Source organism: Salvia hispanica, chromosome 1 (genome assembly GCF_029641045.1).
Source record: "Salvia hispanica isolate PSC_SH4W2 chromosome 1, Shi_PSC_v1, whole genome shotgun sequence".
NCBI classification, from domain to species: Eukaryota; Viridiplantae; Streptophyta; class Magnoliopsida; order Lamiales; family Lamiaceae; genus Salvia; species Salvia hispanica.
The window spans coordinates 41,385,905-41,412,396 of NC_142692.1; the positions used below are offsets into that span (position 1 = coordinate 41,385,905).

The following is a 26,492-nucleotide window of genomic DNA, read 5'->3' on the forward strand; positions in this document are numbered from 1 at the left end:
CTGTTGGCGGAGTCAGATCTACATTCGACGGTGGAACCGGAGCCCGAGGAAGGGATAAAATTGATCGTAGACCTGGTTGATGACCAGGAAACTAGTGAGCCCAAGATTGATGAAAGGGCCGAAAGGAGGCGCACCAGGAGAAGCCTCCTTGACGAAGTTGATGACTTCATACCTGAAGCGGCAGAGACAGAGGCGCGCTTGGCCAAGGAGAAAGCAAGAAAAGGAAAGGCGCCGGCGACTGCATCTACCCGGTCAAGGAAAGCTCCCTCCGTCCAGGAGGTCGAGGAGACCCTTTCCCCTGAGACCGAGGAAACCCTTGTCGACGAGCACGAGGAGCCCATCCCTGAGCCAAGCTATAACTCTGAGGAGGTTGAGGAAGAGCCAATTCCCGGACGCCCCATGATTTGGCTGACTAAGAGCTTGCTGGAGGAGATGAGACAGTTTGACGACCAGAAAAGAATCGCGGTGTACAAGGAACGATGCAGCGCAGGAAAGATGGCCAAGTCGGGAAAACAGTATAGCAAGAGGGAGCTCAAGATGATTGCATGTGACAAAGAATTCCGCGCCTATATCCAGGCAATAGGGTTTGAGTGGCTGTTGCAGCACAGCCAAGAGAGGGTACCAGTGGATCTGGCAAGGGAGTTTTTCTCCACTTTTCGTTTGAAGAATACCTCAGACCTGGACGCGGATTCCATCACATTCAGACTCTTCAATCAGGAACACGAGTTGAGCATTAGGGAGTGGTCCCTACGGATGGGGTTGTTCACTAAGGAAGAAGATGAAGAGGGGGCTTGGAACGACAGGATGGTGGGGATGCCAAAGAACACACCTGGGTTCAAAGTCCAGACAGCATGGGAACTGGTCACGCACTCTAAATCAGGGGTGTTTAAATCCAGCTACTCCAAGGCCTCCCACATCGAAGATCGAATCCTCCGTTTTGCTCAAACATTTATCAGTTACAATTTGATGGGCAGTGCGAATTCAGCCCTCACTACTACCGATCTCTACTTCACTTGGTGCATGGCAGAGGGTGTTAAGGTGCACCTCGGATATTGGATGGCGCAGGCGTGCCACCAGATGACAAGCAACCCAGGACGTCATATGTACACCTGCCACCTCATCGGCGCTTACCTCCAGAGGAATATAGAAATGAGAATTGCCAAGGCTGCTCCACTTGTAGTCATGTGCGACCCCCCAGAGGTGTTCAGTGTTGATTATTTCTTCAACAAGGGGTTGCTGCAGACTCAAGGCACCAAAACTCTCTTCTATTCTTTAGGAGACAAGGTGAAGGCGGAGCCGGAGGAAGCAGAAGAGGCCATGCCAAGTGAAGAGATCGAGGAGCTGCGAAAGGAAGTCCAGGACATGAAAAAAGAGATACAGATAATGCGGAAGGATATGATGAAGGAACTCGGTGGGATAAGGAACGAATTGATGGGAAATCGGGAGGCAGTGCAGACCCAGAGGGGAAATATTGCTGATTTGGCAGTGAAATGTGCCAAACAGAATGATAGGATGACGGAAGCGGTGGAGCTTTCAATGAAAATGTTGAAGTGGATGCAGCAGACGCTCCCCTTGACCCAGTTGAGGACAACTCCTAGGTCCAGCAGTGAAGTCAGGCAGCCCACCCATAGCAGTCCCTCCGTCAAGCGACCACAACAGTCGCTTCAGATGATCTCCCCGACCATTCCCGTGCAAGTTCCAGCCCCACCAAAATCAAAATTGATCGTGAGAAAGTCAGTACCGGAAATCCCAGAGCAGAGGGAAGAAGAGCTGGAGCAGCCAGCTAGGAAGAAGGTGAAAGTGACCCGCCCCGGAGTCCCACCTCAGTCTGGCTCCCGAGGGAGCCAGCCCCAGAAATGATCAAACATCTCTTGACCAAGTAACTTTTATTTTTTGTTTTTTTCTTTTTTTTATTGTCTACCTGTTATATATGTGTTTATCACTTGTTATATCTTCTCCCACTTAGCCCACTGCGTGGTCTAAGTGTGAGAAGTTCGTGTTTTCTGTTGTTTTATTTGTTTTTCTATGTTTTTCTGTGTCTTTCTCCCACTTAGCCCATTGCTTGGTCTAAGTGTGAGAAGCTTTATGATTTTAGTTTTGCATTGATCTCTCTGTTCCCCCCTTCACGACGATGGCTTAGGGACAAGTTTGAGTGAAGTGGGAGGGGGAGAGGAGTCAATGCATTACCCGTATTACATGTTAAGAGTCTGTTAGTTTTAAGTATTGTCACATGAGCCAGTGGATTTAATACGGCATGATTCCCTTAGTGAAAGTAATTGAAGATAGGAGGCATTTCAACTTAGAAGCTTTTTCCTTAAATGAGCCTAGTTAATTTGAATGAAGCGAGAATGACGGAGAATGCCTCTACTTACTTAGTTGTGAAGCCCTACTATATAGTGAGTTATAAACCTCAGATAACTTTGAGCTAACAAATGTTTAAGGGCCACCACTGAATGCTTAGGGAAGAAGAGCTATGAAGGAGAAAGAAAAAAAGGGGGAATTGGGTTATGAAGGCATAAGCTGGACGAAGTCCAGGGTAAGGCGGTATAAGTTGGACGAAGTCCAGGAGAAAAAATGGAGGAACAAGCTGGACAAAGTCCAGATAAAAAAAAAAAAAAAGAGAGAGAAGAAAAGAAAAAAAAGAGGAGGAATAAGCTGGACGAAGTCCAGAGGGGGGAATGGTCTAAAACAGGAATAATGATAGCCTGACCCAGGAAGGAGAAAACTCTCATAACCCAACGCTTCAGTGGTGTGGCATTAACTTAAGAGAGAATCGATCCTAACATCCCTGGTGAGGAATGAGTGATCGAGTGAACCTAACAATTGGGTAAGTAGAGAGCTATCTTGTCAAGCTGACAGATTGGCTAGGTAAAGGAAGGGAAAAGGCCTATTTGGAGGAGTGCAAACTATTGGAATGACCTTAATCTTGTGGGGACAGATGCCTAAAAATTGAAACTAGCTCATGTATATATGTGTTTTGCGTGTTTGTGTGGTTTTCTTATATTTCTTAGTTTTTCTTGTGTCTAGGTTTAGGAGTCGGTCCAGAGATAACCTCGCTTGAAATTTGCCTTAATCTTTTTCTTTTCTTGTCTTTATACTTGAGGACAAGTATGGTTTAAGTGTGAGCAGTTTGATAAGGCTAATTTCATGCATCGGTATGCGCAAAAAAATGTTATAATTTGCTGGGTCTAACACGTTTCCTAAGCCAGGTGTGTGAAGAAAAGCGCTAGATCAAGGAAGTAAGGAAGGAGATGGTCTAGCGAGAGAAAGGAGTGAAAATGAGCAGAATTTACAAAGAAAAGTGGCGTGACAGAGGAGTCTACAGCTGAGGGCAACAAAGTCATTATCAATACCTCGCTGGGCCCACCTAAAACGCCTATATATAGAGAAGAGCATGCAACGCAGAAGATATAGTTTTTACTCTTCTTAGCTCATACATTTTACACACACACTTGGGAAAAATTCTGGGGATAATCGTGATAGGGGGGGGTACTTTCTAAAGATCTCGAGTTTGGTAACACCGTCCTAGTGAGGGCGAAGATACAATTGTTTTAATTTCAGCTGTTTTTGCTAGTCTCCACCGTCGAACTTCACTTTTGGGAGTCGACTTTGATGTTGATAATGTTTAACTGCTTATCGCTCATGGATCTGAGTTTAGCTGTTTAATTTCAAGTTATTTTGCTTAGATCTCTGTGCTGTTAGCGTAATTCTTAAATAGCTATGTCGATCTCTGCTTATTTCGTTATTGATGTGTTTGATGTGGAATTTGGTGACAGATCTGTGGTTGATTGAGTGTTCGGAGCTTAAATTTGTAGATCTGACGTGATGGAGAATTTCTTCTGTTTGGAGTCCGTGTCGGACGCTTGGATCCGGAGTGGATTTAGCGTCTGAAGTTGGTTTTGGCGTGTGAAAGAAACAGTAGTTGATAGACTTGTTTAATTTCCTTTGTTTTCTATTTCACTTCGTCTAGGTATGCAGATCTGTTAAGTTCTTCGTTATTTATGCATAGATTTGATTTCAAGTAAGTAGCCCTGTTTTTGATTTGCTTATGTGTTTTCTCAAGAAGTTTTATGCGAATTTGGTTGTAGAAGACGATGTCACTGTCAGTTAGTACGAGAGTTAGTTATTCTGCCACTTTCCAGTCGTACTCTGCTTTTTCTTAGATGTGGTCCCACCGTAGAATTATCTCCTAGGTCTAGCTATTAGGTTAAGTTTCTTTCTAATATTCTCAAGTCAAGTTAATTTTAATTTTCCTCAACCCAAGAAAATGCGTGGCAGCAGCCAACACCAAAAATACTCCCAAATCCTTGATTACGAGTCTTATGCATCCTTCTCTGTGGGATCGATCCCTACTTCCCTATACTAGGTTTAGTAAAGTGGTTGAGGGTTTTTGAAGCGGGGAAGTACTTGTGTGTCCGACGATCGGGATTCCGCACAACCTACGAGTTCCTAGACCAAGTGATCTAGTGGACTTGCTGGATCTGGGGAACCTGCCTTATTTGAATATCGCAACACTGCACACACACTACACTTGTACTGTCACATCCCAAGTAGCTTCACTTCACCATCTATGAAAGGCAATCTATTGCACCAAAAATAATATCTCCCCATGGCGTATAAATAAAAAACGTTGCCTCATAGAGGTCTTAGTATCAATTTGCAGAAGAATAAAAGAGTAGCAAAAATCATAAGGTAAAAAGAAATCAACAGATCAATCCAAAACATGGGGGTAGCAAAACAAATATTCCACGACTATCACTCCTAGTCGATGTCATTCATATCCTCCTCGGGGTCATCGTCTTCATCCATTTCCAAAGCAGGTCCTTCCTCGTCCGGTCCCTCATTCTCGCCATATTCACCAACATCCGGGGGCGGCGGAGTTATCGCACGCATGTCCTCCACATTCCCGTGGATGATCAAAGGGTTAGCCGCGTTAGCCTTAAGTCTTGGCCTATTAGGGACACGATCAACATGCGGCTCCTTATCGCGACCATACCTCCATCGGCGGGCCTGTCCTGGCGGATACTTGTGCGCTGGGGGACTAAGCGGCGGTCCATCCCTCGCAGCTGCCATGGCTGGGAGTAGCACTCCTATCAAGCCGATTATATCGCCTCGAGGCTTGTACTCTGGCGGACTGAACCATGTATATGGCAATGCAGCTTGGGCAGTCCATTCGCTCTAAGGACTCGGCAGAGTGTGGATCAATCTCGAGATCCCCGCGTGATGGGTAACTCCTCCATACACGTATGCATCCATCCAGCGATCGTAGAATTCAGTGACGTAGGTTAAGAGAATGGACTTTCCATCCCACTCAAACTCTTGGTAGGTTTCGACAGGGAAAACCTTGTTCTTCGCGTAACGGTCGCGCATCGGTGCGTAATAATGATTAGGCATCTACATAAGAAATCTCAGCATCAGAACAAGGATCGAAGAAGATATCAATAGTGTATAAGATTTCAACTGATGCTGAGAGTACGATGGATATATATATATATATATATATATATATATATATATATATATGTATGCGTCGAACGACGGAGGTGTGAAGGTAATATCATATCAAGAGATAACGGAATTTCCTTTCCGTGCCAAAGGTGTGTATATATATTTTTTCGCGTTTCAACGCTTCGCAATTCGTTCTCATAAGTCGCTCGCCTCGTATTCGGCGTTTGATGCCTCCAAGTTCGATATTATCACAAAATTTTCATTCACGGCACGACTTACAACTATGTATAGCAACATGCTCAAGTTCATTCTCATAGATGTCGTTCATCTCATATCACGCAAATCACAATTCATATAGAATTTTCATAGAGTTTTATTCATTGAAATCATAACGGTCTCAACATATAATCACTTGCATAACAACATTTATCATTTTTTGTGCATAATCACATTTTGCAATTTCGCATGCATACATAATCATTATTTCATACTCCATCACAAATTTCCAAATATCACAACAACTCCCATTCGCTTCAACTTCCAATATTTCATAATTCAAATCAATATTCAAGAGATACTTGTTACCTCATTCATCGTGGTTGAGCGGAGAAGAGTTGCGGTGTTGAGCCTTCGACGATTTTCAATTAATCAATTTACACAAATTTCAGATTTTTAATTCAACAAGACTCTTGGGTCCAGAGCGGAAAGAACGATCGCTCTGATACCAACTGTAACGACCCGCCCATCTAGGGTATAATAAATGCGGCAATCGTTAACTAGGCGGACATAAATGCATCAAAGATCATAGGCTAGGGTTCCATTTAAAAAGGGATTTAACCAAAGCATTTAATGAACAATTAAGTAGAAGAAGAATAATGCCTTAGCAAAGGAATCCAACAAAAGGCTATCGCAATAAATGCTTATCAACGTTTCCAAAATATTCTCAACTGTTCCATATCCAAAATATTCCCACGAGATAAAAGAGTTTAACCCAACCAAAAGATCACAAGTTTTCATAATATAGCGGAAGCGATCAAGAGAGAAGTGAAGCTATGTATGGAGACACAACGACACTTAAAGTTCCAACAGATCATGATATTATTTCCTTCTCAACACCGCCGCCCGCTCGCCACCGCTCAACCTGCACATAGGGAAAACACATGCAGGGCTGAGTACTTATAATCATACTCAGTGGACTAATTGCCGAAAACAGTTTTATCAACAATAGTAATTATCATGCCATTTTCAAGTGTCCATCGGGGTTTTAACTTTAGAAAGACCCGAGGCACCAAAATATATTCTTTATCAAATATCACGGTCGTGCAACCATTTTTCACATCGACATTTACCATATCCTCATTCTACATGACAAAGAATGCGGCCGCAATCCAGGTCACTAGACCGGCCAACCCGTACGCTGACACTCGGTCTAACATTGGTGTACACTAACCCAGGTAGAGTTTGCGGCTCTACAAGGATCCGAATTCGATTAAATCAATAGTGGCATAGCCACGAGGGATAGGCACGACAAAACAAATCAAGGCATGATAACACATATCTCATTCTCATCAATATCAGTTTAGGACAATGTCCTTATTTTAAAAGAAAGCCCACCTTGTCGGCTTAGCTCGATAGTATTCTCTTCTCCTCGTTTATCACGCTGAGAGCGCGAAGTATCACCTTTAAATTAGGCGTATCACAAATCAGTTTCAATCATTGATCTCAAATCATGCATGTTCCCATGTTTCCCTTTTTTCCATCGATAAGTTTTAATCATCATCCAAAATCAAGGTATGATTAGCATATCATTTTTTTTCAAATAACAACTCCAATTTCACCATTAAATCGTGTCACGCATGAGTGTTCCACACACACAACATACGCACACGATCACAACACATGTGCACGCCTCCCGAGGCGTGCACGCACACGCATACACGGCCACACACACACGGCCACACACACACACACACATCCATGCATCCCAAAATTCATCAATTTAGTTCCCCTTCACTCAATCTAAATGCATGTGGACTCAAGAATACCGATTAATCGGTAGAAGAAGAGAAGATCAAAATTTAAAGTACCTTTTCCAAAAGAACGAACGGTAGAAACAAGTTATAGCCTTGATTCTTCAATAAACTCTTGAATTTCAACTTGAATTCTTCTCAATTGATGAAGAAATCTTGAAGAAAAGTAGAAGAAAATTTGGAGAGAGTGGGGGAGAGAATTTCGAAAATAATGAGGAGTGGGGCGGCGGTTTTTCTGATGATTTAGGTTTAGGATTTCTCTCCTATTTATAAAAGTTAAGATATACTCCAACAATTAAATAATAAAAGATTTGGAGAGATTTGTTTGTTGAAGATGGCCTTAATTCTAGTGAGAATTAAGGGGGATTCGAAAATTATAGGCTATTTAATTAGCCTATGATTTAAATTCAAATATTTCACGGAGTAGAATAATATATCACGGAGCAGAATAAATAATTAAATCTCCCCAATTTAAAAGGAAAAGTGGCGTGACTTTTGATTCCTTAGAAGGAATTTAATTTATATCCTAATTTAATTAGGATATGGCAAGATCTTCTTAGATTTGGCAAGATATGCTAGGATATTCTAGCATATTTATATTTATTCATGGAAGAGAATAAATAAGAGATCAAATAATATAATAACTAATTTCTCCCTCACTTCTAGATGAGATTTTTGAAAATCTCATGGATATCAAAGGTGGTGTTTTTCGAAAATTCCATGATGGAATTAAAGTATAATCGGACTTTGGATTTAATTTGGATAATTATCCCAAACAAATAATTAAATTCAAGAAAAAATAGGATTCCTTCTCCAATAATAATGATGGCCGAAAATTCCACACATTTAAATAATGCTCCTATTAAATTCTCACTCATCCCTTAGGAAAATAATTCCCCACAATTATATTACTCCGCATCAAATATTCACACTCAATTCAATCATTTCTTTTCTTCCTCTTCTTTTTCTCAACGCATTGCCCTTTCAACGGCCACGTCATATTTTCCACATCTTTGACTATTCAATAGCCACGTCAATATTTCAACAAGTTGACTATTCAACTCAATCTCAATTCTCATAAGCAATTAGGTCACAAAGACTCCATGTAATTAATTACTCATCAAATAATTAACATATCATAGCATTTAAGGCATTTAATGCAAAAATTTTATAACCCAAAAATTAGGGTTTGAGAAAGTGGGGCGTTACATAAACAATGAATGAACTCTTGGCTTTTTGAACATGAATGAAATCTTGGCTTATTTTGAACATGAATGAAATTTTGGTGTAGACAATGTGGGTGACTTAATTTGATTGACTTTTTTTTTTTTTTTTTTTTTTTTTTTTTTTTTCCTCTTCCCTGTAGCTGTTTTGATTTTAGTTAATTATAAAATGCTTGCATGCTGGAGATTAAATCTAGGTAAAGAATGTATCTCAACATTATACAAAATATTGTTATTAGGTGCACTGCAACTCATATAGCCGTGTACGGCAACATCCATTGAACAAAACTGCAACATTTATTGAACAACACAACAATATGATAATGTAAAAATTTATAATTAAAAAGGATTGAAGTTACCATTATTACTGAAATGGAAGGAAAACTGGAAACAATAGTATAAAATTAATTATTAATCTTTCTGGAAATAATAGATTGAAACAAATAGTGTGGTGTGCAATCATTACATTAAGACTGCAATATGACGATATTAATACTGCAATATACAATGTATAAGACTGCAATATGACGATACTAATACTGCAATATACAATGTGTAAGACTGTAATCTGGTAATGAAAAAATGAACTAACAATTTTATTTTCCCTTTTGCCGGCCACAGTTCCTAGAGTCATAGTGACCTAATTCTCCACATTTTTTACACCGACGCAATGGTTTGATTTTTGACTTTATAGCCTTCTCCGTCGCGGACACTAACGGACTTTAGAATAACTCGCCGAACCTTTGGTCGACACAACTGATGGTGGTTGTACTTCAACCACAACCAACTTTTCAATAAAATAGAAATCTTCAATTGTGTTACCCTTGTGTGAAGATAGTTCATGGATTCTTGTCAAAAGACTCTTCCCAAGCTCATCAATTCCAGCTGAAAAAGAATCAATGATAGCACTATCACCATCAAATTTTTTCATGTAACTGAAAAAAAATGTCAGCAACTTTATTCTTTGGGAGATGCTTTGGAGTAGATGGAATTTCAGTTTCTCCCAAACTTCGAGCTGGTCCATGAACAACATTGGCTAACCTTTATAAAAGCCAAAGCCCTCATCTAATGTAAGGATTTTCTTACCAACATATGGTCAGAGTTCACCGGGGCATGCTGGCACACATACAAATACAACTAGATCAACTGAGAAAACATGAGCTGAATTAGTTCAGATACAATTACCTGCAATATATATTAAATAGAACAACAACATGTATTACATAAATCAACAATTATTGCATACAAAATACGAAATACAGAAACAGAGCATTGCCATAAAATCATAGTTCAATATTCTGCATTACGCCTTATGAAATAGAACACTACACAACCATATGACAAAACATAAGCCAAATTAGTTTAGATAGTATTGACTGCAATATATAATTACATAAACAACAAGATGTAATACTTAAAACAACAATTCGTACAAACTACTAAACAGAAATAGAACAATACTCTACCAAAAATGTAACGCCCCACTTTTTGAACCCTAATTTTCGAACCCGAAAGTGCTTGCATTTATTCCTTTTAGTGTCGTGAAGTCCGTTAATTAAATGACAAGTGGAATTGTTATGTGATTTCTTTGAGACCTAATTTGGTTCGGAGTTATGATTATGGATTGACTGAGTCAACTTCGTTGAATATATGAATAATGTGACGTGACTTTTTTTTTTTTTTGAATAATACATGTGCGGTGAATTTAATGACTTTCGGATGATTGATAATTTGTTATGAGAGCTCGAGAATTGTGATAGTAAAATCACAATGTGAATTTAATTAAATCCTTTGCTTGAGGATTATTTATTGGACTCAATTCCGTGTTGGATCCGATAAATTGAATAAGTCCAATCTTACAAAAGAATAAATTACGGGCTACACAATTTAAATAAAAATACCGGTACTTGAAGCCCAAATTAATTTTAACTAAAACTCTATTCCTTGTCTTGCTCACCAAGACTTTCCATCTCTTCTTCTCCCTCTTTATTCTGCAAAATCCCTTTTCCAAAAAAAATTCATTCATTCCGTCATTTCAGAAGGAAGTATTTTATTTTTATTCCTTTTAGCAAATGAAATTCCAATCTCCTTCCTCCCACGCCGCCACGCTCTTCCTTAGCAATCTGCAAGGAAATCTTTCCAAAAATTCAGACCACAATCAATTGAAATCAATCACCAAATTATTCTCAATACACGGTATATAAACCCCATACCCTAATCTCTCATTCTCACACAAATTCGCAGCCACTCTTTTCTCACCTTTGAATCACCAGAACGGCGGAGGGAGCAGTAGGGAGGAGTTCATCTTCTTTCCTCACCAAATCTAAGTTTCACCACGGTAAATATCCTTCCATGTTCCTCCCCTGTTTTTCTTCATAAGGTAAACTCACGTTTTCAATCGGAACCATTTTTTTTTTCTGACAGAAATTTGGAACCAAATCCAGAAAGGGGGAGAACCAGAAGCTTCAATCTTTGCCTAAACCGATTCATTCAGTGAAGGTATAAACCTCTCCATTCCTCTCAATTCCCCAAACATCAAGCATACCACTTTGTTGCATCCGTCAAAACTTGAAACCGAATTAAAACAATCAACTTAATCAAATTAATAACTTATTTGTGAGTTTAATCGGGGTCGTTCGGGGTGGAATCGGGGCTGCCGAGCTGACCGGCGACGCATAATAGCAGCGGCGTCGACTTTGGTGCAGGGCGACGGAACTCTAGTTTTTCTTTCAATTCGTGTTGTGTTATGTGGGGAATTGACGAGATTTTGAAGGAGAGGCTCTAAAACCCTCTGTGCAATTTGTGTGGTGAATCGAGAGAGAGAATTTGTTGTTGGAGGAGGAAGAATGTGAAAGAGAGAGTTGAGAGGGAAGAGGGTAACAGACGGTTTCTGGATTTGGGAGTATTCTACTCCCTCTCTTATTTTAATCCTTTGATTTTGGTTTCTATTCTTTAAAAAAAAAAGTGGAATAGGGTGTGTAGTACGTGTAAACAAATGAGGAGTATAAGTTTTGGTCACTACTTTCTTTTCTTTTCTTTTTTTATTTATTTATTTGTTATGTATGAGTAAATTAGTAGTGGAGGGAATAATTGTATTATTCCAGGAATGGGAGTATTTAACTATTCTAATATTTTTGTTCACTCCTTTATTTAAATCTTTTGGGCCTTGTTTCCTTTATTTGAATTCTAGGGTGTTGGGCCATTTTAAATTATTGTCTGTTAAATTATTGTCTTGAACTGTTTTAAAAGAATTGTTTGAAGTGGGATAGGTGTAATTAAATTCTCTGGGCAGAGTCTTTCTCTTTGATAAATTGTTGGAGCGTGAGAGGTCGGGATTAATCGAAATAATTATAAGAACTTATAATCTTAACCAAGAAAAATAATTGGAGACATAGGATGCATACATCTTTGCTATTGTTGGTTTTCTTATGTTAATATATGCGTCTTTTAATACCTAAAGGTGATTTCTTGGGCGCGAAACGTGATACCAAGGGGAAGAATATAGTTGAGAATTTAGCGCTTTGAGGTGGGCTTTCTTTAAATAAGGACATTGTCCTAAATGCTTATATATGGAAGTGAATGTTGTGTTTATCATGCCTTATTAAATTTTAACGTGCCAATCTGGAATGGCATTTGCCATTCATTATTGAAATCGAATTCGGGTCCTTGTAGGGCCGCAAACCCTACTTGGATTAGTGTACACCTATGGTAGACCGTGTGTCAGCGTACGGGTTGGCCGGTCTAGTGGCTTGGTTTGTGGCCACATTCCAAGTCATGTATGAGCAGATATGGTAAACGTCTATGGGAAAATGACTGATTAGTCGACTTTTTACATTGGAAATGATTTTTAGTGCCTCGGGCCTTCTTAAAATTAAAACCCCGACGGTTACTTATTGGCATGATAAATGTTATATTTATAACTTGTTTTCGGCGTAGTCCACTGAGTATTTCTATAGTACTCAGCCCTGCATGTGTTTTCTTTATGTGCAGGTTGAGTGGCGACGAGCACTTGCTGGTGTTGAGCACAAATAAAATTTGAAATCTTAATTGCTTATCGTTAAACTTTGGGTGACGTAGTGTCTTCATACACGACGCCGCTCCTCTTGAACGCTTCCGCTGGAATTTACTTATACTCATTTCTCGTTTAACTTTGAACCCGTTTATCTTAGAGAATTTAAGACTTACTTTTTTTGATAATGTCAAACTCTTGTCGTTTCTTTTTGATTACTTATTATCGGTCAAACTTTTAATGAAAACCCTAGTCTTATTCTTGTCTGTTTTAAATTTCTTTAAGTCGCGACCACTCGTATTTATTAACCCTAAAGGGCGGTCGTGACAAAAAACTTCTCGTCAATCAAAATCACAAATTACTCTTCAATTTGACAAAATCAGCAAACAATCCATCACCGAATCTAAATAATCCATATCGCAACAACACATGAAAAATTGATGGAGAATTGATAATCTACAAAGCTCACATTCTGGAAAAAACTCCAAATTAAAGTTGATAATCGATTCATCCATATTTGAACGAATTTGTGGAGTGAATTGCAGAGAGCAAAAAAAGCGATTGCACGGGTGGTGTGATTGCAGAGAAATCGCTTGCAATTCTGTTGGAATCAAATTGAAATTAATTGAACCAATCGTGTGATTGATAGCTCGAATTGAGATGAATTCGGGTTGAACAGGTCGCGTGTAATTTGGAGCTGGATAATGCAGAATCGAGAATCAAAATCGAGATTGGTTGGGTGATTTGCAGCATCTATCGTGATTTTGGGTTGAGAATGATAAGGAAATTGACGTGAATGGTGTGAAGATGAATTAGAAGAGAGAATTCCTATTATGCCCTGTTAGGTATTGATCAGCCGAAGGCTAGATGTAATCCAAGTATAGCTATTACAATCTTGAGGAGATCAACCCTCAAATTACAGATCTGATACAGAATCTAAGGCTATAGCTGAAATCTACAATAACTGAGCCTGAAACACTAAGTAAAAGATTAGTAACTTCAAGATAGTTATAATGTAGTAAAATAACCAAAGTAGAATCACAGATTCAACAAGAAAACAAGGTTTTGATGTGGCTCAAGTTGCACCAGGTACAACTGCACAGATCTATATAACCGGCCCTCAAATATCTAGCCAACTCCGATTTGCACCAAGGGAGAACACAGATCGACCACAGTCGATCAATGCAAGTCACACCGGAACCCTAGATTCACTCCGGTCACAACACAACAACCCTCAAGGTCTAAGAAGAACTCCTTCACACCATAAAACCAACAACCGGTCTAAGTATCACAAGACTTGAAAACCAGCGGTTACCTCACAACCCCACACCTTCGAGCTCACACCAGATAAGAAGGAAGAAGGACTATCTCTCAAGATTACACAGAGAAAGCGCACCAGATTAAAGGGAAGAAACCCTAAATCTGTAGAGAATGAGAGAATTCTACCGAGAGAGAATGAGAGTGAAAGAGAGAGTGAAAGTGAGGCGGAAGAACCAAGAGGGAGTATATATATTACACACAAACAACACCCAATCACACACTGACAAACACGGATTTTGCATGTTTTTAAGGGCTAGATTTGACTCGTTTTAATGTCAATCATGCAAATTATGTTCTTAAATTGCATATGTTATACATTTGGTATTTTTGATGTGTTTGATGATAAATGATAGAAAAAAATAGAAAAAAAGGTGCAAAAAGGCCAAGGTGCAGCAGCCTCTGTTCGAGCCCATTATGCCAGCGATTTTGAGGTCCAATCAGTTCTTAATTCATACCATTCTCTTCTTCTTCGAAAGAGCTTCGCGTGGATATCTCGCACGTCTCAATCGGAGTTTTTTGGAGAATGTTATGACCATTCTACGAACATTGCGCAGTGCAGTCAAAGCTGGCGGAAATTAGGCGGAAAATCAAGGAATGAAGAAATTATTGCCCAAATATCTCCAATTAATTGGGGAATCGAAATTATTATATTTTCTATTACTTGGAGGAGAATTTTTACCATGTCTAAGCCTTTTTTCCCACCTATAAATACCTCTTAACCTAATTCATCATTTTCCATCTCAGAGCCTCCAATCCTTCCCCCTCTACACATTCATTCATCCCATATTCCACACATAACCATCCATCTTCCATTGGAGTGGAGCTCTGCAGATCCAGGCAAGAGAAGACTGGAGATTGAAGATTCAACCTTGGGTTTTATCTATTTCTTTCATGTCTCGTACTTTATTTTTAGTTTTTACTTGTCTATGAGTAGAACAACTTTTGTGGATTTTTTTGGTGAAGATATTAAATTGATTTTCCTTGTTAGCACTTGCAGTTTTTTTGATTTATCCTTGTGCCTTCTATATTCAATTGATTAGCTACCTCTTGAATACATATTAGAGTTGATTAGATTACAAGGGAGACGAAATAGTTGACTTGGAAAAAGGGATAATTCACACTTTAATTCAATAGAACTCGGGAGAGTTGAGGTTTCATGTGAGGTCATTGGTCTTACAATCTTTTAGGAGTTAGGTCTAAGAATTAGAAGGGGACTTCAATTATTACACCTAATCTACGGATTTCTCACCCCGGGAGGGGGTTTAATCTAGTTAAGTGACTGACTTAATAACTCTAGAGACTGTAATTCAAGGAAGCCAATTGTGTTTTGAACCCTAAAATTCTACTTTCTTACGCCTGTTTTGTATCATATGTTTTTATGCTTTCTTTTACTTTTTATTTATTATATGTCTAGTTTATAAAATCAAACCAAAAACTCTGTGTCTCTAGATAGTATGTGATGCTTAGTATATGGTAGTCAGTTGCAATCTTATTCCCTGTGTTCGATATCCTGGTACTGACTTTTAGCTATACTAGATCTACCCTGTATGCTTGCAGGTATTTTTAGTGCTAATAAATAGTGCATCAGGTTTTTAGCACCGTTGCCGAGGAATATTATTGCTTTAAGCTGATATTGTAGAACGGTTGATAATACTAATTTAGAGTGTAATATTTTGTATAGTTTTATTTTGATTTCTTTTTTTTTATTTGTTTTGCAGAGTTGCTATTTGAGGAGAGCACGAATCACAATAATGGATTACTCTACGCTCCGGTGCAAGATACATTCATCTGCTACAATACTTGATATGCTCCGTAGAGCGTGGGTGAGATATAAATTTCAATGATAAAGCTCTTTAGTTTTTGTTTATTTTTTTTAAGTTTCTAGTTTAGTTTTTTTCCTCCTCCATAGAGCTAAAAGCTTAATCTTTTTTTTCTCTTTGTTTTTTTTTTCTTCGTTTTCTCAACAGAAACTTCTTTTAAAAAAAAGTTCTTTCTTTTTCCTTTTCTTTTCTTTTTAAATCATTATAAAAATTAAAAAAAATCTTTTCTTTAAACTTTTTTTTCTCGTTCGATTTTTTTTGTCCTTTTCTGTTTGCCATTTTACATTCTATTTTCGTTTGTTTTCATAAACAAAAAGTTTAAAAAAAAAGAACCCACTTCCTCATTATATTTTATTTTCTCCACATAATGCACACATCCACACTACAAGTTCACATCACGTAATCAAAGTCTTTGGATGCTACCAATTTTCTTGTGCTCAATTGTTAACTAACACAAGGTACGTTCTCTTTTAATTTTTGAGCTTTGAACTTGAATTCTTTTATTTAATGACTTTTTGTTGTTGATATGTATTGGTAGTTTGAGTTGGAGTTTGATGAGCAATGATGAATATGTATGTTTTGGATTGTTGGAATTAATTATTGTTGGTGTGATTGAGTATATTTGATCTTTGTGGATGAAAATCGAATATCACTTTGGCTTGATTATTGATACACATAGTTCATGTTCATAATATTGTGAAGATATTTTATCTTGTATGAATTGTGTGTATTTAGAGCTTAAGTGTTTTGCTTGATCTTGGTCTATTGTTGAAAATTTTTGCAATTAATTGGGGGATAGAGAATATTACGGAGGATGAAAAATGATCATGTTAAGGTAGATAATTTGATTTGCATATTTTATGCCTTGATATGATTAAAGTTTGGAGGATTGCCACATATTATGCATTGTACTACAATTTTATTCATTCTATACTCACATTGCGAAATTGTAGGTACAAAGGCATCCCAAAGGAAGTCCCGAGAATGGGGGATAACTTGAGCTTCAAAGAACGTCAAGCTAAAGACGTTAACCATGCGCTTGTTGGGAGGCAACCCAACATTGGTATCATTTTTTTTTCCCTTACTTTTTATTTTTTATTTTTAGTTTACTCACGTCCCTACCGACTTTTCAGACTTATTCTTAACGTAGTTTTGAATAAGTTTGGGGGGATGAAGTGGTGGACCGTGAGTTTAGTTGTTTTTGCTTATTTTTGTTAGTTTCAGATTAGTTTGTTTTTGTTAGTTTTTTTTTTCAGTAAACCCGAGGTGAATCTTGTCATGAGCATAACATAGAAAACTTAGAAATACTCATGTTTAGGGACATCAGACCGAGTTGCCTATGTTAAAAAGTTTCTTTTATGTGTTGGTTGAGTTGACTTGATGCATTGATTTGAAGGTTTAGTGAAAATGTGCACAATTAATGAATTGCTTGTTTGCTTTGAATCATGCTTATACCTTATGAGACTTGAGCTATAATTTTCTTCTTGTGTGATTTATCTGCATTCATGTATTTGTTTCTAGAACTTGCTCCTAGTCTACCTAAGTCTACATAGTGTTTAAATGATAAAAGAGGACGTTAGGCCATCTTTCTTAGCTACTTTCTATATCCAAATTATTGACCTTACTCAAAACATTTTTTCCCTAGCTAGCCACTTTGAGCCGTCAAAGCTTTTTTCTTTGGAAGCTAAACAAAGGGGAATATCAGGCACTCTTGGTGAATTTTAGTTTATATCTTGTGAAAAGAGTTGGAGAGATAAGGAAGAGAGAAAAGTAGTGTGCTTACTTGTGAAAAGTGCATAGACATCTGTGATATGAAAAAGAAATTTGGTTGTGCATAAAAGAAAAAAAAAAGGAAGAAGAAAGGATGTACAAAAAAAAAATGAAAAGAAAAGAAAAAAATCCGAGGAGTTTGAGAAGTGAGAAGAAATTTAGACAAAGTCTAGAATTTACTGAGATTCGAATTGTTGGTGGGGTGCTAAGTTTGATGTAGTAGAACCTGATCACTTTTGCTATGTTTGGGTTTAGTCACTTTTTAGCCATTTTCCTCACCTTACCAAAGAGCCTACATTATAACCTAAAATAAAGACCTTTCGGATTTTTGATTTTAATCACATAAAGTAGAGGAGGGATTAGACTTCGAGCAAGCCTATGGTAAACTTTGCATGTTGCATGATCAGAGAGCATACACTTTTTCCAATAAACACTTTGAGAGCGAGTGATAAACACACTTCTAAACACTTGTGAGCGCATGTACTTCAAGGTGATCAACGAGCTAGTAATGAAAATGCACTAATAAGCTTTGCTTGATTTGATATGTACTCTTGTCAAACTCTTTATTTCTTGTTACAATTTTTTAGGCAACTATGAAGTCTAGTTCTTAGCATCCGTGTTTCTTTATTAGTTTTTCTCTTGTTTTGTTTGAGGACAAACAAATAATTAAGTTTGAGGGAGTTGACAAACACGGATTTTGCATGTTTTTAAGGGCTAGATTTGACTCGTTTTAAATGTCAATCATGCAAATTATGTTCTTAAATTGCATATGTTATACATTTGGTATTTTTGATGTGTTTGATGATAAATGATAGAAAAAGATAGAAAAAAAGATGCAAAAAGGCCAAGGTGCAGCAGCCTCTGTTCGAGCCCATTCTGCCAGCGATTTTGAGGTCCAATCAGTGCTTAATTCATACCATTCTCTTCTTCTTCGAAAGAGCTTCGCGTGGATATCTCGCACGTCTCAGTCGGAGTTTTTTGGAGAATGTTATGACCATTCTACGAACATTGCGCAGTGCAATCAAAGCTGGCGGAAATTAGGCGGAAAATCAAGGAATGAAGAAATTATTGCCCAAATATCTCCAATTAATTGGGGAATCGAAATTATTATATTTTCTATTACTTGGAGGAGAATTTTTACCATGTCTAAGCCTTTTTTCCCACCTATAAATACCTCTTAACCTAATTCATCATTCTCCATCTCAGAGCCTCCAATCCTTCCCCCTCTACACATTCATTCATCCCATATTCCACACATAACCATCCATCTTCCATTGGAGTGGAGCTCTGCAGATCCAGGCAAGAGAAGACTGGAGATTGAAGATTCAACCTTGGGTTTTATCTATTTCTTTCATGTCTCGTACTTTATTTTTAGTTTTTACTTGTCTATGAGTAGAACAACTTTTGTGGATTTTTTTGGTGAAGATATTAAATTGATTTTCCTTGTTAGCACTTGCAGTTTTTTTGATTTATCCTTGTGCCTTCTATATTCAATTGATTAGCTACCTCTTGAATACATATTAGAGTTGATTAGATTACAAGGGAGACGAAATAGTTGACTTGGAAAAAGGGATAATTCACACTTTAATTCAATAGAACTCGGGAGAGTTGAGGTTTCATGTGAGGTCATTGGTCTTACAATCTTTTAGGAGTTAGGTCTAAGAATTAGAAGGGGACTTCAATTATTACACCTAATCTACGGATTTCTCACCCCGGGAGGGGGTTTAATCTAGTTAAGTGACCGACTTAATAACTCTAGAGACCGTAATTCAAGGAAGCCAATTGTGTTTTGAACCCTAAAATTCTACTTTCTTACGCCTATTTTGTATCATATGTTTTTATGCTTTCTTTTATTTGTTTATTTATTTTATGTCTAGTTTATAAAATCAAACCAAAAACTCTGTGTCTCTAGATAGTATGTGATGCTTAGTATATGGTAGTCAGTTGCAATCTTATTCCCTGTGTTCGATATCCCAGTACTGACCTTTAGCTATACTAGATCTACCTTTAGCTAGGGTTAAGAGCTGGGCCAGCAATTGTTGGGCAGAGTATATTGGCCCAGGACTAAACACTTGGGCCTCCTGCATAATGCCCACAATCTAACATTCTCCACCTTGTGCCTTATCAGGAGTGGCATTGGATTTGATCTTGTGCTTTTCATCATTGCCAAAACATGCCTACAATGTCTTAGACATTATTAAGCACAAATCCCACAGATTGTGGTTTTTAAGACCATCAAGGCTTCCCAGTGAGGTGGTCCTGGATTTGACATGTATCTGGAGAGAGAGAAGATTGAGTAGGCTATGTCTGGCCTTGTGCTCACCATCAGATACATCACTGATCCTATGGCATTGGAGTATGGAATCTTCTTCATTTTCTGAACCTCATCTTCATACTTAGGGCATTGATCTTTGCTAAGAACAAAGTGAGCTGCCATAGGAACAGTACATGGCTTAACATCAGCCATGTTGAACTTGCTCAGAATTTTCTTCATATAGGAACTCTGATGCAGAGTCATCTGGGAGTTCTTTATGTCTCTAACAATATCTATTCCCAGAATCTTCTGTGCATCCCCCAAATCCTTCATTTCAAAGTTAGAACAAAGCATATCCTGCACATGTTCAACAACATTAGAACTTGGACTCATAATGAGCATATCATCTACATACAAGAGAAGAAAGGTAGGAACAGAATCAATATTTTTATAATATAGGCAGTGATCAAAAGCACTTCTAATGAAACCAGAAGACTGCATGCATTGATCAAACTTAATGTTCCATCTCCTGGGAGATTGTTTCACCCATAGAGAGCTTTCTTCAAAAGGCAGACATGGTTAGGGTGTTTGGGATCAACAAATCCCTCATGCTGGCTCATGTATATAGGCTTGTCAAGATCACCATGCAAGAAAGTTGTCTTGACATCCATTTGCTTGAGTTCCCAGTTGAAAATGGTAAATAGAGCAAGTAAAAACCGCACAGTTGTAAATTTCATCACAGGGGAAAAGATCTCATTATAATCCACCCCCTTTTGCTGAGTGAACCCTTTGGCTACAAGTCTGGCCTTGTATCTAGGGCCACTAATCTCCTGCTTTAGCTTGAATAGCCACCTACACTCAACAATAGTACAGTTAGAAGGTTCAGGAACCAAAATCCAAGTTTTATTTTGAATTAAGGACTTCATCTCTTCCTCCATAGCTAAGAGCCACTTGGGGTAGATCATTGACTTGAGAGCCTGCTTGTATGATTGAGGCTCATCACCATCAGCCTCATGAACATTGAAGGCCAGGGCTACCAGGTTCATTTCATCAGCAAACCTCCTTGGCATTCCCTGTCCATGCACAACAAATAATCGGTTAGATCAATATTAGGATCACAATTTTGATTATTTACAACTGGAACATCTTCCCTATTTGGTGAATTTGTGGTGACTTCATCTTCACCACCAGGTTGGGAAGGGCCTGGAGTGGGGACAAACCCCTGGATCAGAGGACCCTCCACCTCATTTGATGTCACCTCCACCTCACTTGATGTTTCCTCCACCTCACTGGTGGGAGAAGTAGCCTCAGTGTAGCAGGCTTAGAGAGACAATGAAGCTCAGACTCATTAAAGATAACATCTCAACTAATAGACACTATAAACCCTGGCTCATCCTTAAGCCACACTCTATACCCTTTTACACCTTCAGGGTATCCAAAGAAGACACATTTCCTAGACCTAGGCTCAAGTTTGTCAGTCTTTTGGTGTATAAAGGCACTGCAACAAAAGACTCTAAGGTGGGAAAGGCTGACATTCTTTCCAGTGAAGACAGATTCAGGGCATTTTCCTTTGAGGGGAACCGAGGGAGACCTATTGACTAAATAGGCTGCAGTAGTTATGGCTTCCCCCCAAAATTTCTTATTCATACCACTCAAGGATAACATACACCTAACTCTTTCTAGAAGGGTCCTATTCATCCTCTCAGCCACCCCATTCTGTTGAGGAGTGTATGGAACTGTCTTGTGCCTTCTGATACCTGCATTCACACAAAAATCATCAACCTGAGAATTACAAAATTGTAAACCATTTTCAGTTCTCAAAGTTCCAATTTTTCTTCCAGTTTGGTTCTCTATCAGCTTCATCCAGTTCTGAAACTTCACAAACACATCATACTTATGTTTCATCAAGAAAACCCAGACTTTTCTGGAATAGTCATCCACAATAGACAAAAAATAAGAGAAAATCTTTATCAAATTGAACCGTTTAATTACATATTTTTAATTTTTAAATAGATTTTGTAATTTTATAATTTATTTTCACATTTTTTGTATTATAAAGTTTTAGTTGGAGTAGTAATTATTAGAATAGGAAAAACCTGTCGAAAAGTCGTGACTCGTGAGCTTAAGCATAAAATAATGCAGTAGTTCATGAGAGATGGCATATTACAATTCACGAACAATTTATCTACTAATATGCCTTCTAAATAACTATCTACTTAAATAACACTGATTTATTAGATACTCCCTCCGTCCGCGAATAAGAGTCCCGTTTTTCCATTTTGGTCCGTCCATGAATAAGAGTTCCGGTTCATAATTATCATAAATGGTAAAGAGGCCCCACATTCCACCAACCCATTCCACTCACATATCATTTAAAACTAATATATACAAGTGGGACCCCTATTCCACTAACTTTCTTCCACTCACTTTTCTTAACATTTCTTAAAACCCACACCGATAAGAAATGGGACTCCTATTGTTTGACGGAGTGAGTATTTCAAAAGAAATTCAATTAATCAGCGTGACTTTCTGCGCTTTGATTCAATTTCCAATTTAGAACTATTAAATGCTTCATGCATCTTTAATTCAAAATTCGAATATGTTAATTCTCTTTCTTCCGTGAAAAATGAAATAGAGGGAGGTAAAATACAAAAATAAGATAGAGGACAACTTAATATTTTATGTATTAATTAATACTCTTATTTACCAATTTTACCTTATATGGTTGACCATGTGGTTGTTTAGCATCACTCTACCACAAAATAGCACCAAATACAAAACACCTTCTAGAAAAAGCATTAATTCATCCTAAAAAAACAAATAAAATCACCTTGTGCCAGCCTCAGAAATAGCTGACCCAAAATTTGTCAAATCTATATATACACACACATTTTTAGTGCAGCAACAATGGCAACTCATGTTCTAGTCCTCCCCTATCCGGCGCAGGGCCACATCAACCCGGCCCTCGCCTTCGCCAACCGCCTCGCCTCCATGAGCCTCTCCGTCACCATGCTCATCACCACTGACTTGATCAACAAAGCAACTGTCTCATCTCAATCCTCCTCTGTCTCCATCGCCTGCATCTCAGACGGAAAGGAGTCCGTCGAGGGCGTGGAGTCCTTCGAGGCCTACTTCAAGCGCTTGAAGGCCGTGCTCTCGGCCAACCTGGCCGAATTCATCGACCACAACCCAGCCAAGCTCCTCGTCTACGACTCCACGATGCCGTGGGCCATGGACCTGGCCCGGCCCCGGGGCTTGCTCTGCGCGCCGTTTTTCACGACGTCTGCGGCCGTGTCTGCGATTTTCTACCATTTGAAAAATGGGGGCTTGAAGTATCCTTATGAGGAATGTGAGGAGGTGAGGCTGCCTTCGCTGCCTTGCCTCGGGGGAAAGGATTTGCCTTCTCTCTCTAAGTTTATGAATGAGAAGCAGACGGTTTTGAATTTGCTTTGTGATCAGTTCTTGAATATCGAGAAGGCGGATTGGATCTTCATCAACACGTTCGATATGCTCGAACGAGAGGTGCGTGTTACAAATTATTGTCTTCGATCGTCTAATGATATGCAATGAAAATAATGGATGAAAATTTGTGCTTGATTTATAACAAATAGGGCTAATTGCTGAAAAAACCTTAAAAACCAAATTTTGATTGCAACTTTAAAAATCAACTGAAAAAACATAAAGTTTGTCTCATGGAAAAAAATTCCATTTGCATAGTGTATAATATTGTTGACGGCATCACTTAACTCATCGGCGCCGTTGATGTCCACGTAAGATTTTTTGGCTGCCATGTCTTTATGTGATGATTGAGAAGAAATGTAAAGTTCATTATTTTTTCAGATTATTTTTACTGTTACGCAATGGACCAGAATTTGACTGAACGTCATGGTTTTTAGCCATTAGCCCTAATAAATACTATGTACGTGTTGTCTTAGAGAACTTAAATGTTGCGTTATACTCCCTTCATCCCGATACAAGTGAGGCGCTCCAAATCGGACGTTGTTTTACAATAAATGATACTACTAATAAATAGTTAGAGTAGATAATAATGTATATACGACTTTCTTCTATATTATTTTCTCTCTTACTTTATCTTCTTTCGACTTTAACTATTTATTACTCCCTCCGTCCCGCTTAAGATGACACGTTTTCCTTTTTAGTCTGTCCCAACTAAGATGACACATTTCCCTTTTTGGTAACTTTCTCTCTCCAATTAATACCCTCAACCACTTTTTCTCACTCCTATTAAAATATTCATCTTTTTTTATCTCTCTACTTTAATACTTCCACCCACCTTCTCTCTCTCCAATTAAGCACTTTAACTAATAACTCCTAAAATCCCGTGCCGGCTAAGCAATGTGTCATCTTAGCCGGGACGGAGGGAGCAGTATCTTCGCAAAACAACGGCAAAAAAGAAACGCCTCACTTGTAGTGGATGGAGGAAGTACTACTTATTTTCATCGAATATTGCATGGGAATCCACTATATATATTGGATACCCTCATGTATGCCAATTCGATACAGTAAAATTCCTAGTACATAGTTCAATTAGAAAAAGCTATGAAATCTTTGAATATATAAATGATTTTGCCTAGACAAAAAAATGTTCTAATGTTATGAATTCATCACTTATCATTCTACAATAAATAAATACTCTATTTGTCCACAATCAATCATTCTATTTTTTTTATATACTATATATTTTGGTTTGTCCACATAATGTTCTAACTTATCATAGGCTCTAATCTAATGAATGTGTCATCAATTATATCTTGGCCATAAGAACATAGCCTCCTTGTCACATAAACCAAATGTGTCCTAATCCTAACACCTAATCCAGAAGTTTGCATAATTGGATACAGATAAATCTTTTATATATCTTGGCATTGTATAACCAAAACTGACCTAAACTGTATATTCTTATCGTATTTTGTTTATTTATCTTCTTTACCAGATAGTAGATTGGATGGTCGGAAAATGGCCAATCAAGACCATCGGCCCAACCTTCCTCCTAAACAACAAACACAACAACAACCAAACCACTATCAACCTCTTCGAACCAAAACAGGACGCCTGCACACAATGGCTCGACTCCAAAGAGACCGCCTCTGTCGTCTACGTCTCCTTCGGAAGCATCGCATCCCTCGGAAAACCCCAGATGGAAGAACTCGCACACGGCCTCATCGCCAGCAACCGCCACTTCCTGTGGGTGGTCAGAGCCTCCGAGGCCGACAAGCTCCCCCGGGATTTCAATCCCGGGGAGAAGGGCCTCGTGGTGGCATGGTGCAACCAGCCAGCGGTGCTGGCCCACTGCTCTGTGGCGTGCTTCGTGAGCCATTGCGGGTGGAACTCGACTCTGGAGGCGGTTGGGCATGGGGTGCCCATCTTGGCCGTGCCGCAGGTGGTGGACCAGACGACGAATGCTAAGTTTGTGGAGGATGTGTGGGGAATTGGGGTTGTGATAAAAGGCTGTGAAAGAGAGGAGATTGCTGAGTGTATTGAAGGAGTTGTGGGAGGAGAGAGAGGGGTTGAGATGAGAAGGAAGGTTTGTGAGTTTAGGAAATTGGCTAAGGATGCTGTGGAATGTGGTGGGACTTCTATCAATAACATTCAGCATTTTGTTGAGGAACTTTTGTGTAGGTAGGTAGCTAGTTTAGTGAGTGAGTATTATTTTTATATACTCATCTCATTTCTTGTTAGTTGAGTCAGTTTATTATTTTGAAAATTATCAATATAAATGAGTCATTTTTATATTTAGTAAAAATAATCCTTCTTCAAAAATTACTTTTACCATCCATGAAAATTTGTCACTTATTTTTATTTTTGTCCATCCCTAAAAGTTTGTCATCTTTCACTTTTACAATTTTTAGTAATGAACTTCACATTCCAATCACTTATTTTCACTCATATTTTATTATAAAACTAATATATAAAAGTAGAATCCACGTGCCACTAACTTTTTCAACTCATTTTTTATTACATTTCTTAAATTAAACTCGTACAGCCGGTACAGGTCAAGTAGTGACAAATTATAAGGACGGAGAGAATATGGACTTTCCAATTTAAGAAATATTTTTAGTACTCCCTCCATTTCTTCATAGTTGAGTCATTTTTCCATTTCGGGAAGTTTCTTCATAGTTGAGTCATTTCCATATATGGTAACTTTTCTCTCTTTCTTACTTTATTCTCTCTTACTTTTTCTCTCTACTTTATTCACTTTATACTTTATTCTGTTACCTTTTCATCTCTCTTGCTTTTTTTATCTATTTATTTAACACACCCAACATTCATTTCTAAAACTACATTCCGAAAAGTTCCACCTCAACTATAAAGAAACGGAGGGAATAGTAGTTACATATAAATTCGCAATATTTCTACGCGTCATTTTATTTATAAATTAGTACAAACTAAACTACTAATAATATGAATATAGATCTCATTATACACTAACACAACTTTCACTAATTTTTCTATTTTTTATTTTATTTTATCTATTTTTTCTCTATTAAATCTCGTGCCCATAAAAAATTCTTATTATTTATTGGAAAAAAAGGAATAGTAAAAAGTAAATATTAATTAGTTGTGAAAAAAAAAAGTTACGGCAATCAATCAACTGAA

At 38.1% G+C, this 26,492-nt stretch overlaps 1 protein-coding gene and 2 long non-coding RNA genes across 4 annotated transcripts; 2 read left to right on the plus strand and 1 right to left on the minus strand.

The window, feature by feature from the left end:
• Nucleotides 1-10,503: 10,503 nt before the first annotated feature.
• Nucleotides 10,504-11,092, minus strand: LOC148933822 (uncharacterized). The gene is made up of 2 exons (XR_016137140.1): nt 10,961-11,092; nt 10,504-10,824 (listed from the first exon to the last, which is right to left on the minus strand). It is a non-coding gene; the product is annotated as an uncharacterized LOC148933822 (long non-coding RNA).
• LOC148933823 (uncharacterized) lies at nt 10,901-12,898 on the plus strand. 2 transcript variants are annotated; one of them, XR_016137133.1, is made up of 4 exons: nt 10,901-11,039; nt 11,126-11,200; nt 12,162-12,227; nt 12,692-12,898. It is a non-coding gene; the product is annotated as an uncharacterized LOC148933823 (long non-coding RNA). The 2 variants fall into 2 exon arrangements; XR_016137136.1 differs by lacking the exon at nt 12,692-12,898 and adding an exon at nt 12,374-12,685.
• A 9,883-nt stretch (nt 12,899-22,781) lies between these two features.
• On the plus strand, nt 22,782-25,607 carry LOC148933824 (UDP glycosyltransferase 9-like). The gene is made up of 2 exons (XM_089062421.1): nt 22,782-23,396; nt 24,829-25,607. Exons 1-2 carry the CDS (start codon nt 22,782-22,784, stop codon nt 25,516-25,518), a joined length of 1,305 nt encoding a protein of 434 aa, XP_088918547.1. The 3' UTR covers nt 25,519-25,607.
• The last annotated feature ends 885 nt before the right edge of the window (nt 25,608-26,492 follow it).